Source organism: Erpetoichthys calabaricus, chromosome 15, assembly GCF_900747795.2.
Source record: "Erpetoichthys calabaricus chromosome 15, fErpCal1.3, whole genome shotgun sequence".
In the NCBI taxonomy this organism is placed as follows: domain Eukaryota; kingdom Metazoa; phylum Chordata; class Cladistia; order Polypteriformes; family Polypteridae; genus Erpetoichthys; species Erpetoichthys calabaricus.
Genome location: NC_041408.2, coordinates 91,366,494 through 91,380,479, shown reverse-complemented (window position 1 = coordinate 91,380,479; position 13,986 = coordinate 91,366,494). Strand labels below are relative to the sequence as shown.

At 41.0% G+C, this 13,986-nt stretch overlaps 1 protein-coding gene and 1 long non-coding RNA gene across 2 annotated transcripts in view; one reads left to right on the top strand and one right to left on the bottom strand.

Moving 5' to 3' along the window:
- The window catches only part of fam83b (family with sequence similarity 83 member B), an 89,712-nt gene extending 75,994 nt beyond the window's left edge, over window positions 1-13,718 (top strand). Inside the window, exons 4-5 of the mRNA XM_051919130.1 lie at window positions 8,993-9,117; window positions 11,286-13,718. Of these exons, the coding sequence (XP_051775090.1) occupies window positions 8,993-9,117; window positions 11,286-13,545 (2,385 nt within the window). The 3' untranslated portion in view covers window positions 13,546-13,718. The remainder of the gene's footprint in view (window positions 1-8,992; window positions 9,118-11,285) is intronic.
- LOC114665875 (uncharacterized) lies at window positions 2,469-3,977 on the bottom strand. Its single transcript, XR_003718473.2, has 3 exons — window positions 3,833-3,977; window positions 3,072-3,160; window positions 2,469-2,991 (listed from the first exon to the last, which is right to left on the bottom strand). It is a non-coding gene; the product is annotated as an uncharacterized LOC114665875 (long non-coding RNA).
- Window positions 13,719-13,986: the final 268 nt, after the last annotated feature.

The following is a 13,986-nucleotide window of genomic DNA, read 5'->3' as shown; positions in this document are numbered from 1 at the left end:
CTCCCAGTCGCCCATGTGAAAATTAAAGGAAAGGTACCCTGTCAATGTTAGGGGTCACTGTCGCCCCGTTAACCTCAACAGACAGACGTTCTGGACACCAAGTAAAAATCCCAAGATGTATTTGAATTCTTTTCCTTCTTAGCGACAGTACCTCATGCACCCCAGCCACAATAATCATACAAACAAACACAATAATAATCATTACTTTCTCTCTCTATCTCCTCCGCACCTCCCAGCATGCTTTGCCCTCCAGCTTGCCTGCTAGGTTCCCATCAGTCCTTGTTGCTACCCGATCTGCGTGCCTACCAGATTTGCGCGCGCAGGCGTATTGAAAGCCTAGCATGCCGTAAAGTGTTCACGCATGCGTTAAACAGATTGGGCAGCACCGTAAAGTGAGCGATGACGTTTTCGTTCAATACGTATGCAATAACACACTCCGCATGCACTTAATAATAAAAAAAATATATACTAAAAATTTAGCTTTACGGCACGGATCGCTCTGAACTGCGCATGTCGATACACAACGGGCAGTACAGTATTTTCGTTTAAATGCCGTAGTAGTTGACCATAATGATAATATTATTAAATATTCATTGTATGTTCTGTTTTCAGGGATGAATTAAGCGTGTCGTACTCCTCGTTATAAACGTTAATTGTTTATCACTGAGATCGCTTCGTTTAGTTTACATAGCATTTCTTTCTTCAGTTCCCATTGTATAAAGAAGTATTTAACCATTACATATGTTATTATAGTCTACATATAAAAAATAAATGACAGTTTTAAAAGTAGATGTATTCAAGTACTTTATTGTCATTGAGTAACGCAACGAAATTACTCGTGTCAACTTCACGTTGCATTTAAATTCCAATGTGAAATAGTTCAGATATATAACAATGCAATAAATAAAGTATGAACTAAAAACTGAGTAATCATACAAAATATGTTCAAAATATTGGCAAGATGCCATATAAAATGTTAAAAGTAACCAGGATGGTTTATTATTGCATAAATGCACAGCAGTACAGATTACACATTACCTACATTAATTGTACATGATCAATGAAAACGATTTCAGATTGAGGAGATATACGAGTTCAATAAGTTTATTGCAGTTGGAAAAAAGTTTTTTTTTGTCTATTTGTAGCATACAGATTGATAATAATAATAATTCTTTGCATTTATATATCTGAAATGCCTGCCAGATGGGAGAAGCTCAAACAAGTTCTGTCCAAGATGAGTGTTCTCCTTGATGATGTTTTTAGCCCTTCTTACACTGGGAATCTTGTATCGATGATCAAGTGATGGCAATTCAGTTCCATTGAATGTCTTGTGATGTTTTATGATCCACTACTGGGTTTATTTGGCGGGTTTGGTGCAACTGTTGTACCAGGCTTTCATGCAGTTAGTCAAAATAAGTGTGTATATATGTAAAAATGAACTGTTGATGCACTTTTCATCCCTGGAAAAACTCTTTAAAAATAACTTTACATATTATTATTAATGAAATACACATGTCATAGGGCATCATGGTTTACAAAACTTTGTTGCGGTGATACTAGTGGATTGCATAAACAGTCTTTTTCAAGAAAAAGAAATCTTCATTTCATGTCTAACCTACATAAAGCACAACCCCAGCACCATCTTCTGTGATACTATTGCTCGTCTTGTACTCAAATTTAAATGGCTTTTATTCACCCATATAGTGTCTTAAATGTGAGTTAATAACTAAATAATGAAAAAGGAAATACACTTTTCATGCAAATTTTATTGAATAAATGTTATGAGAACAACAAAAGTGAACAATGTGAGAACAATGCACCTAAAAAAAACATTTGTCAAATGTACAAAAAAAAACAAAAAAGTAAAAAATCACCACATAGCTTTAACATATTTTACCCAGAGCACAGAAAATTTAAAGTTACATTTTTTTGCTATTTTGATCATTAAAATTATTCCACAAATAACTTCTCTAACATATTTTAATACTAATAAAGCCCAAACTGCTAAACTGCTTAACAAATATATATAACTTTGTGAAAACGAAAATATATATATACACAATTAAAAAGTACACAACAGAAAAATTGAAAGGTCCTTCTCCTTAAATATATCTGCTGGTCAGTTGGCCCTGTTGAAGAACACATAAAGGTCCAGTTGGTCAGGATGATTGACAAAACAACGTCTCAGGGTCACAAGGTCACAGCCCCCCCAGGCCCCTGTGCACATTCTCACCAAGCATACTGTTGTGGTGTTAATCCAATTGCAGCTCCACTTCAAGAGGGTCTTCAGAAATCTTCTCTCTTCAGCACCACAGTCAGTTGCACGAGACTTGACCAGGGTGCATGGCAAAGGGCATCACTGGACAAAAAAAAGAAAACGGCAAAAACAAACAATGGTTATTATCTGGTGTAAATCTTTCAAAGTGTATGAAGTTCCATTCATAAAGCAGAAGTAAATCGTAAACTGATCGAAGTGGGAATTAAGCAGAGGTGAAGTTTAAAAATGGAGTTTTAAAAGTATTTTGAAAGGTTTTTCGTTTATAGCCGGCATTCTATATTTTTGGTATACATGTGCAAGCTGCTTCACCAGTTCTTTCATAAGCAAATTAGTGGTTGTGGATTAAAGATTACACTGAGGAGTGTTGGGGGAGAGACAGTACCAAATACAGGAAGGGACTAAACTGTTCAGAGCTTTTTATGTAATGAATAGTATAGTACTTTAAAATCAATTGTGAAGGAGACAGCCATCCAGTTTATTAAAGCTAAGATCAAGTAAATGAGCTTGGAATATGGAGAAAAACAAAATGTAAACAAAACAAGACACATTACCCCAGAATACTTGGCAATGACGCAGTAGATTCAGACCCAAGACTCAAATGAAGGATTCTGGAAGCACTGGGCAGTAGCACCATCTTCTATTCCAACAGATATCACAGCATTCCCTCCTTCTTTAATTGCTGCCCTATCTTTCAGTTAAATTCTTCCACTTCACTAAGGCATGTAAAATATAAAAATAATAAACAAGAAATATTTAAACGCTTACTTCAAACATTCATAGACTTGACTTTTACCTGATACTGTATTCTGGGCCACCAAGAAATAAGTCTTCTGCCTCCTGTCCCGATACACGCTGTAGAGCAGCCAGGGCATGGATGATGGACTATCCAAAATTAAGAAAGAACAGAATACAAAAGTTGCTTGCATGTAACTGAAATCTGACCACATCACATTATAAGTGAAGGCATACACCAATTACCCAGTAACAAAGCAGAATAACCCTAAGAATGTGTGCTTTACTTTGCAAATGAAACAGTCTGGTTTTGTTTCTATTGAAACTCATACAATGAGAAAAACACAACAGTTACTGGGATTGCGAGGATTCACACACACAGACTAAGATATTGTGGTCTAATGTCGGGGAGTTGCATAAGAAAACCACACTTTAACATTCGTTAGTGGATACCAATTTACTTCTCTCTTTAAAAGAACTGTAAAATTTAGACACCTGATCTGAGATACATCTAGGCAGTTCAGTTTTTCATATTCCCAAAAAGAGAAAACCTACTAATCCATTAATCAAGTATAAATCAGTAAATAACAGGCAAGTCCACCTGAGCAGTTTTTTAATAACACAATTTATTAAAAGTTTTGCATATTTCAAAATATTCATGCGCGTTCATTGAAATCAACAGCCTATTTAAAATGGTAAATTTTGCAATATTCCAATTATTAAACAAAACGTTAGATAATCCTAAATACATCTAGATTATATTACAGTATATACTGTATTCTCAAAAATTGAAAAGCATTCAATAAACATTACATACAGTACCTTTAATCATAAAATTCACGGACACACGTCGTATTTCACTTCGCTCTCTGACCGTTAAATTGTTGCTAAATTCTTCCCGTAAAAGATATTCTTTCAAGTCGTTGTAAAATTGAAAAGTCTTCATTTTTTCAAGAAGTGAAAAATATTCTTCTGCCAGGAAAAAAAAATTCAATATGCTCCTATTCTTTACAGTGTTCTTCTTTGTCCTTCTCACTCGAATGGCGGAAGTTCTATTTGTTAATGCAGACGACAAATTAAAATCCCGTGGTAACCTTATTTCTCGTGTGTCGTAAAACATTCGACATGCGCAGAACAAATCGGGCAGCGTCGTGAAATGAATTTTAATTAAGCAGAGAGCGCGTGCGCGAGACAAATCGGATGGGGACTCGTGTCGCAAAGTAAAAAAACGCAGATCGTGCAGGGTCGTAATAGTTAAGCTCTGCGCATGCGTGCGCATGCGCGTGCAAATCTGGTAGGCACCGCAGATCGGGTAGCGACAGTCCTTTATATCGTCCTTGACCCGGAAGTGCTTCTGCCCTCCCGCCCACGTGACTTGCTAGTATTTCCGGGTCAGATGGAGAATTGTTTTTTTTCTTCCTCCCAGAAGTACTTCGGAGCGTCCGTCTTTGTGACTCGTGAGTACCTCCGGTCCTCTCACAGCTTCTCCTGGCGGCACCCACAGTACCCACCAGGGCTGAAAACCGAAACTCCAAGTCCCAGGATGCCCTGCGGGAGTCTGGGGCACCGCTACACTCCAGGGGAGCTGCCATCTAGTGTTTTCGGGGGAGGCAGTGTCCAAAACTAGCTGCCTTGCCTTCATCCTTCCATCCTATGGACGTCTGCCGGCCATCCCTCACAACCCTTTAATACCGCTGACTGTGAGCAGGCGGACTTCCCAGTTCTATCACTTCTCCACGTCGTCTCCCAGCAGGTCAATACACTTCTTGTATCGTTCCACTAATTTCTTCATTTCTTTGGGAGAAGAAGCTTTTCCGGATGCTTCCAATTCCAAATCCTCAATGCTTCCTTAGCCCCATCACCAGACCTGCGAACACGAAGGGCCTTTGTAAGTGGACTGAAGATGTGTAGGCTTGTGTGCACGATGTGGATGGTCGACCTGATCGAGCTTCGTCGGGTCCATTCCTTCTTTTCACGTTAATCCTTCCTACTATTGTCATGGAGTCTTGCTGTTTTAAGTTCTGTACTGTGCCAACATCCTTTGGTGGATTTCAGCAGGTTTCATTCCCTACTGCAGTGCATAGCTCAACGTTAGTGCAATCCCATAGCGTCATTTGACCTTAGCTTGAACTAGACTAACATGAGAGCGATGCGTTGTGCATATTTGAACTGCGCATGAGCCATAAGCCATCACAAACGTGTTTTATTGTGTTGGCATCTGTTTGTTACGGTTAACGCAAAATTTTCAAATCGTCTTTGACTTTTTGATGGAGGTCCCAAGTGATGCCACACGACTCCAGATGGAGAAAATAATGTCTTGGGCCTCTGTAAGGCCATCTTTCTTCATTTTGTGCCACCATCCATCCATCATCCAACCTGCTATATCCTAATTACAGGGTCACGGAGGTCTGCTGGAGCCAATCCCAGCCAACAAGGCAGGAAACAAACCCTGGGCAGGGCGCCAGCCCACTGCAGTTTTGTGCCACCATGCACTCCTTATTTTTTCATTCTGTGTGAAACGGCATCCCCCAGTTGGCGCCCCAGTACTATTTTTGAATCCCTTCTGGTGCGGACCACCAGTCACAGTACATAAACCAAATCAAAAAATATTAGCCCTTTTATACTTGCTACATACTACATGGTTCTTTGTTACAATCCATCCATCCATCTATTGATCATCCAACCTTTATATTCAAATCAGCATAAAGAGAGCTGGTGCCCATTCTAGCAGTGCTGGCCATAACCACAGTTGGTACAAAGTTTACTGCCGGGCACACTAATTCCTATTTAACCCACACCTTCCTCCTCGGGTATTTTGAACTTATGCAAAAATAATGCAGGAACCAACTCTGAACAAGATGCCAGTCTACTGTGGGGCATCATCACTTACAGTGTTGGGCCTCTGTGGGCCATCTTTTATTATTTTGTGCCACCACACACTCCTTATTTTTTTCATTCTGTACTAAACGGCCTCACCCAGTTGGTGCCTCAATACTCTTTGTGAATCCCTTCTGGTTCGGACCACCGGTCACAGTACATAAACCAAATTAAAAAATATTAGCCTTGTTCTACATGTCAGTGCAACCGAAGCTTTAAATAAAAAAAATATGCAAGTAATTACAGACGGTTATACGGTTTGATGAAGCTGTGACTCACCACAGACCTCAGGTCAGGCCTCAGTTAACCCGACGTCTACGAGTGGGATGACACTTTTGGATCTGGTTTGTGTCCACTGCTGTAATAATGACACCTGAGTTTGTGTAACGTACATGTTTTGTTCTCTATGATAAAATATACAGTAGTTTAATGATAGGCTCAAATGAGGTGTTCTTGATATTATTATGATTTGTTACATTTATTACCAAGTCCTTCAGTTTGCAACCATACAAGTCCTAAATTACTCTTGTGGATATTTAGATTAAGCTGCAAAATTTTGGGAAGGGTCTTTGTTACAATACATCCATCCATCCATCTTCCAACCCGCTATATCCTAACTACAGGGTCATGGGGGTCTGCTGGAGCCAATTCCAGCCAACACAGGGCACAAGGCAGGAAACAAACCCCAGGCAGGGCGCCAGCCCACTGCAGGGACCTCATCCAGGTCTTTAAAATCCTTAAGGACATCGATAAAGTAGATACAACAGAATTCTTTCAGCTGAATGGCGAATCACAAACTCGTTTCTAAGACTTGAAGCCCGGAAGTACATGTTTACACAGAGAGTTGTGGGAATCTGAAACAAAATAGAGACATGGAGTCGAAGTAGAAACCAGGAGACCCTTTAAGAAGGATCTGGAGGAGGTATCAGGAAATCTTAAGTATTAGCTGAGCAAACAAGAGACAAATTAACTGAATGGTCTCCTCTCATTTGTCAAATTTCTTATGTTTCTTCCATACAACATATCATCATCATCATCAGTTCCTTATTTAACCTGCAGTTCAGAAGGTTAAGAGTCTCTCCAAGCAGCTGTTATTTCTGCATCCTTGTGCATCTCCACAAAATAATTATTATAATAAAGATAGTTATTATTGTTGTCATCCATCCATTTCTTTTCTAAGCTGCACATCCAATTAAAGGTCATGGGGAGGCCAGAGACCAGGACTGGGCACACAATGAGCGCCGACCTCAGGTGCTTCTAAATGATAAATTACTACAGCGGTAAACACTTCACTCTTTTTCTCATTTTCCCATTCTGTTACATTTCTGCTGTACTTTTTGCCCTCCTAATTATGTGACAATTAACAACAAATGGAGGGGACATGGAGAGAAATGGAATTAAATTTGGAAAGGCTGCAGGCACTTGAGGGTCACATTTATGAGCACAACCATCAATAAATAAAAATAGGAAAAAAAAACTCAAGATAATATTGAAAATATAAATAACCAAAAGTAAAAAAAAATAACAGTAAAAGAACTCCATGGAATCTAAAAAAAATGTAACATTTCAAAACTAATGGAGCCAACTGATTAACACCTAAAACAAAGAAATTGGGAAACGATAGATAGATAGATAGATAGATAGATAGATAGATAGATAGATAGATAGATAGATAGATAGATCTGAAAGGCACTATATAATAGATAGATAGATAGATAGATAGATAGATAGATAGATAGATAGATAGATAGATAGATAGATAGATAGATAGATAGATCTGAAAGGCACTATATAATAGATAGATAGATAGATAGATAGATAGATAGATAGATAGATAGATCTGAAAGGCACTATATAATAGATAGATAGATAGATAGATAGATAGATAGATAGATAGATAGATAGATAGATAGATAGATAGAAAAGGCACTATATAATAGATAGATAGATCTGAAAGGCACTATATAATAGATAGATAGATAGATAGAAAAGGCACTATATAATAGATAGATAGATAGATAGATAGATAGATAGATAGATAGATAGATAGATATATAGTGCCTTTCAGATCTATCTATCTAATAGATAGATAGATAGATAGATAGATAGATAGATAGATAGATAGATAGATAGATAGATAGATAGATCTGAAAGGCACTATATAATAGATAGATAGATAGATAGATAGATAGATAGATAGATAGATCTGAAAGGCACTATATAATAGATAGATAGATAGATAGATAGATAGATAGATAGATAGATAGATAGATAGATAGATAGATAGATAGATAGAAAAGGCACTATATAATAGATAGATAGATCTGAAAGGCACTATATAATAGATAGATAGATAGATAGAAAAGGCACTATATAATAGATAGATAGATAGATAGATAGATAGATAGATAGATAGATAGATATATAGTGCCTTTCAGATCTATCTATCTAATAGATAGATAGATAGATAGATAGATAGATAGATAGATAGATAGATAGATAGATAGATAGATAGAAAAGGCACTATATAATAGATAGATAGATAGATAGATAGATAGATAGATAGATAGATAGATAGATAGATAGATAGATAGATAGATAGATAGATAGATAGATAGGGCACTATATGATAGATAGATAGATAGATAGATAGATAGATAGATAGATAGATAGATAGAAAAGGCACTATATAATAGATAGATAGAGATAGATAGATAGATCTGAAAGGCACTATATAATAGATAGATAGATAGATAGATAGAAAAGGCACTATATAATAGATAGATAGAGATAGATAGATATAGATAGATAGATAGATAGATCTGAAAGGCACTATATAATAGATAGATAAATAGATAGATAGATAGATAGATAGATAGATAGATAGATAGATAGATAGATAGATAGATAGATAGATAGATAGATAGATAGATAGATAGATAGATAGATGATAGCATGGTGGGTTACCAAGCTGTTTTGTCGTGTGGTGGGTGTGCCAACGCGCTATACCAGTGTCTGCTCCCCAACCTGACCTGACCTGTAGTGTCACATGTCCTCCCAGTGACTTCTTCTGACATCTTTATTGTTGTGTTTAACTCCTTTCAGAACATAAGAGTGAGGACAGTGAAAGGACAAGAATATCTCGGCCGATCAGGAGCCAAATTTCACGGGGCCATGGAGCAGAAGTTCTTGTTGGTGGACTGCCAGACTGTGGTCTACGGCTCATATAGGTAACATGTCTCCTCCTTCATTTTACTGTTGTTACTTCACCAGGACTCACTAGTTGAGGGTGCTGGGGCTTAACATGCCATTCTTTAATTAAAGCAATTTGGCCTTCTTGGGTTTATTCTGGAGGTTGGTGGAGCCACCTTGAGGACCCACCATTAGATATGAATATCATTTTCACACCCACTCAACCCAGTTCAGGGTCACGGGGGTGCTGGAGATGAAAGGTAGGAACCCACCCTGGCTGAGACGCCACTGACACACACAACACCACTTTAGAAATGGCCATGATGTTGGATGAAGCACTGAGTCACCATGCTCCTTGTAAGAAAATCGTAACGAATCAAAACTCAAGCTTGGAGTCTGATTGATTGCTTACAGAACTGGCACGGTTGTACTTTACTCCAAGGAGCCCCTGAACACTGGGGGACCACCTGAGATAAGAGCAGGTCTGTCTCCAGTCATTCATATTCTTGTGGCCCCGTGAAGGTAGCAGGTGACAGACATTAGTTACGCTCCACAACTTCCATTTTCTTTTTTCTCCAAACACCTTCTATGATTACAATTATCAAAAAAAAACATTGTTTCCTGTTCCATTGTGAATGAAGTGTAAATATGTGAGGGCATTCATTTAGTTGGATTCTTCCTAAACTTGAATTAGGATGGCAGGAAAAAATAAGCATCTGCCCAGGGAGCTGTGAAGCATTTATGGATGCCCTGCCAGCCTCAGGTACAAGACAGCGGTGGGCTGCTTCACCAGGCCTACCAGCCTAACCTGCCCACCTTAGAGACATGGAAGTGAGCTGCAGACCCAGGAGAAAAGACAACCAAAAATGGAGACAATGTGCAAACTCCACACAGATCTGAACCCAGAATCCCAAAGGTGTGATGCAGCAGCACTAACATCATGCGTTACGCATTTACCGTTAATTTTACATTTAAGTTTGGATGAACCACAAATAAACTTCTCGACAGGATGGCATGATGTATCAGCTGAACTGCAGCCTAACATTTAGCTGTTTGGAGGAGAAGGTTATTAGTGAGTATGAAAGAGCAGGAGGACCTCACTGAGTAATCAGAGTATGGATGAGTATGTGGAACTCAAAAAGTAGTCAGAGAGTATTAAAGAGCAGGTGGACCTCAATAAATAATAAGAGTATGGATGAGCAGGTGGACATCATAAGGTAGTCAAAAAGTTTTAATTAACAGGCGGGTCTCATAGTCCTCCAAGTGTATTAATTTTGACTACCTCATGATGTTCACCTGCTCTTTAATAATCTGATTATTTATTGAGGTCCACGTGGTCTTTAATACTCTCTGACTACTTTCTGAGGTCCACCTGCTCTTTAATTATCTCTGATTACCTCATGATGTCCACCTGCTCATCCATACTCTTATTATTTAATGAGATCCAGAGAGTATTAAAGAGCAGGTGGGCCTCATAATGTAGTCACAGAGTATTAATGAGCAGGGACTGTCATTAAGTGCATAGAGAGTATTAAAGAGCAAGTGACCACCATGAGGTAGTCAGAGAGTATTAAAAAGCAGGCAGACCTCATAAAGTAGTCAGAGTATCAAAAAGCAAGTGGACCTCATTAAATAATAAGAGTATTAATGAACAAGTGGGCATCATTAGGCAGTCAGAGTGCACTGAAAGGCAGGTGGACCTCATAAAGTTGTCACAAAGTAATAAAGAGCAGGGAACCCTCATGAGATAGTCAGAAAGCGTTAATGAGCAGGCGGATCTCATTAAGTACACCATGTGTAGGAAAATTAAAGAACAGGTGGCCATCAGAAAGAAGGCCCAAAGTGTTAAAAAGCAGGAGGACCTCATGAAGCAGGTCCAGAGTATTAGAGAGTAGGAAGACCTTGTGAAGCATGCCCAGACTATTAGAGAGTAGCAGGACCTCGTGAAGCAGGCCCAGAGTATTAGAGAGCAGGAGGACCTTGTGAAGCAGGCCCAGAGTATTAGAGAGCAGGAGGACCTCGTGAAGCAGGCCCAGAGTATTAACAAGTATGCGGGCCTACTGAAGTTGCCGCAGAGCTTCTCAATGGACTAACCTAAACGTTTAACGGAGTGAGTGGTCTCTCCTCGTTTGTCAGTGTCTTCTGTCCTCATGTCAGCGTATTTCCTGGTATTCTCTGTCACTAATCGGATTGCTTTGTGTTTCAGCTTCATGTGGTCTTTTGAGAAGATTAACCTCAGCATGGTGCAAGTAATCACCGGGCAGCTGGTGGAATCCTACGATGAAGAATTCAGAACTCTGTTTGCTCGGTCCGCTATCCCAGAAGCCTTTGCACCGGAGTACAGTGTCGTGGAGCACCGGCCCCAGCGGTGGCAGAACGGGACCGACTCGGTGGCATCTTATGTATCCCATTCGAGTCAGATGTTTGAGCGAAGAGATAAACTGAGACACACACTGGACACGGTGTACATGAAAGCGTGCGGGAGGTCATACAACATACCGCAAAATGTGGGCGATCTCGACAACGATTATAAAAGGAACTTTGGATACAGGCCCATCGTTCCTCCGGGCCCCATTATTCAAAACCGAATCCAGCAATTTCAGTCGCCCGATTCAAGTACCTACTGGAAAAGACACAGCTACGCCGGGGAGAAACCAGAAACGTCCTCCTATCTGATCAACAACCGGGGGACCAATCCCATGTCGAGCAACTGGAATCTTTTAGGAGAGGTGGACAACTATGGTGTGCCGATGCGAAACGATTTCGCTTCCAAATACAACGAAGTTCCTGGCGAACAACTTTACCAAAGCAGGTACCTCAAGCCATACAACACAAACCTAAAGATGCGGAAGTCGTTTCACGGAACGGACAACACCGTCCGAACCTTGAAGCAGAAAATGCCAACGCTGGAGCACACGACCAAGTCATTCTTGCGCTCCTGGAGGATAGAGTCATATCTTAACAATTCCGATTTTCCTTATGAGGACTCCAGCGAGTATATGGATTATCCGATGGTCCAGCACGAGAACGTGGATGGGGCTGAAAACAAGATGAATCCTTTCTACCCGGCGTCCCGCCTGAGGTCGTCACTTGTGTACAAGTCGGCGATTCCAGAGCAACCCGAATCAAAGAGTTTCACCACCGACTCGTCGTCTTCGACTATCATTCGCACTCAGGATGTTCCGACCAACACCTCGGCGAATGTTTATTACTCTGCCATTCACCGAAACCCGGCCACGGGACCCGAAAGTCGATTGAGACAAGACGAGAGTTTTATGGCCAAAAGACGAAGCTGGCAGTTGCACGAAGATCAGACGGCCAACGTGAATTACCCGACCAATAAGGAAGCGTTTACCCCCCTGTATACGTCTTTTAGCAAAACTTCGGTTAAGAAGGTCGAGAACTTACATCCAGATGACAGCTATGCTTATAAACGCCACAGTATAAATGAGCTTAACGCAGATAACAGTGTTAATAAAGACGCTCCGACGTACGTGTACAGCACACTCGGAAGACGGGAGAAGTACGGAATGAATCCGGTCGAAAATTATCCTGCCAACGCACCTGGCATTCATGCTCTGGATGGCCAACGGTCAACGTCGGAATTCAATATCAAGAAGGAAACCGAGAACACGACATTAATGACTTCCAACTGGCAAAACCCTCCTCTAAGAACCGTATCGGTCTCCTCGCTTGCTGAAAGCCGAGGGCACGGAAACACCAAGCAGTGGACTTCGGTAAAAGAGAGCAAAGTCGTCGAGGGCTCCCCGAAGTTCCTTAAAAAGAGCACCCAAAAAATCAAGTCCCTGCTCAACATATCCGACCGGAAGGACAATTCCTCCAGAAGCAAAAGCAGCTCCAAAATAAGCAACAGCACGGATACCCTGGGGTCCGACGACGAGGAGGTGAAGACAGCGGCGTCTCAGGGAACGCTGTCCAGCAGAACCGGTTCAATCCGGTCGATAGACAGCTCGAAACACGGGAGAAGCAATCCCAAGATGCAGCTGAAAGAAAACCACTTCGCCGAGAACGTGGGGAACTCGTCCGCGCCGCGCTTCAGCACCGAAGAGCTCAGCTATCAGGGCAACCAGAAGAAGGACTCCGCCATGTCGGGGGCGTCCTCCTCCACGGTGATCTCTGCAAATTCAAGCAGCGCCCAGCTTGGGGGCGCAAGGGTGGCTCCAGATGGCCTTTCCAGGAATCGGCTGAGCGACAAACGGGTCTACAGCCGCTTTGAGCCCTTCTGCAAATTCGAGAAGGAAGCTAACAAGGCCGTGGTCTCGGAAACGCAGAGCAACACGAGCTCCTTCGAGAAGACGAGGAGGTTCTTCAACCAGCCGATGGCCGCCAGCTCGTCCTTCGTGCAGCATAACTCGCCAGTCTACCCGCTCTATTCCGGCAATGATAACAAATTTGGGAGGCTCATGCAGAAATTTGTGGGGAATTTGATCCATAAAAATAAATGAGGGCGTCCTTCTGGAAAGACCTCGGCACTGTTTCTCAGTTGCGTTTCGTTAACTCTATGCACACAGAAAAGTATTGGTTAGTAGGGAATCGCCAGGTGCTGGAACAAATATGAACTGTCACTTTTACCTTAAATGTATTTAATTGGAGTGTTTCTGAATTGGCCGCCCGCCTCGTCTGCTGGACTGCTATTCCAATGCTGTAAAACGATGCACATTTGGGTCGACCAGTCACACAAAAATGAGAAAAGCCGCATTGCTACGTGTTTATGCCCCCCCACCTATGGATCTGACAGCTGGCCACCGTGCTACGTATGTGACCCTGAGGAGACCCTGTACGAATGGACGAGGCTCCCTCTCTCTCTCTCTCTTTCCATTGGCATACTGTCTGTGATAAGCTAGACTGGGAAAGGCGCTATATAAGATGAACCCGCTTGTTGAATA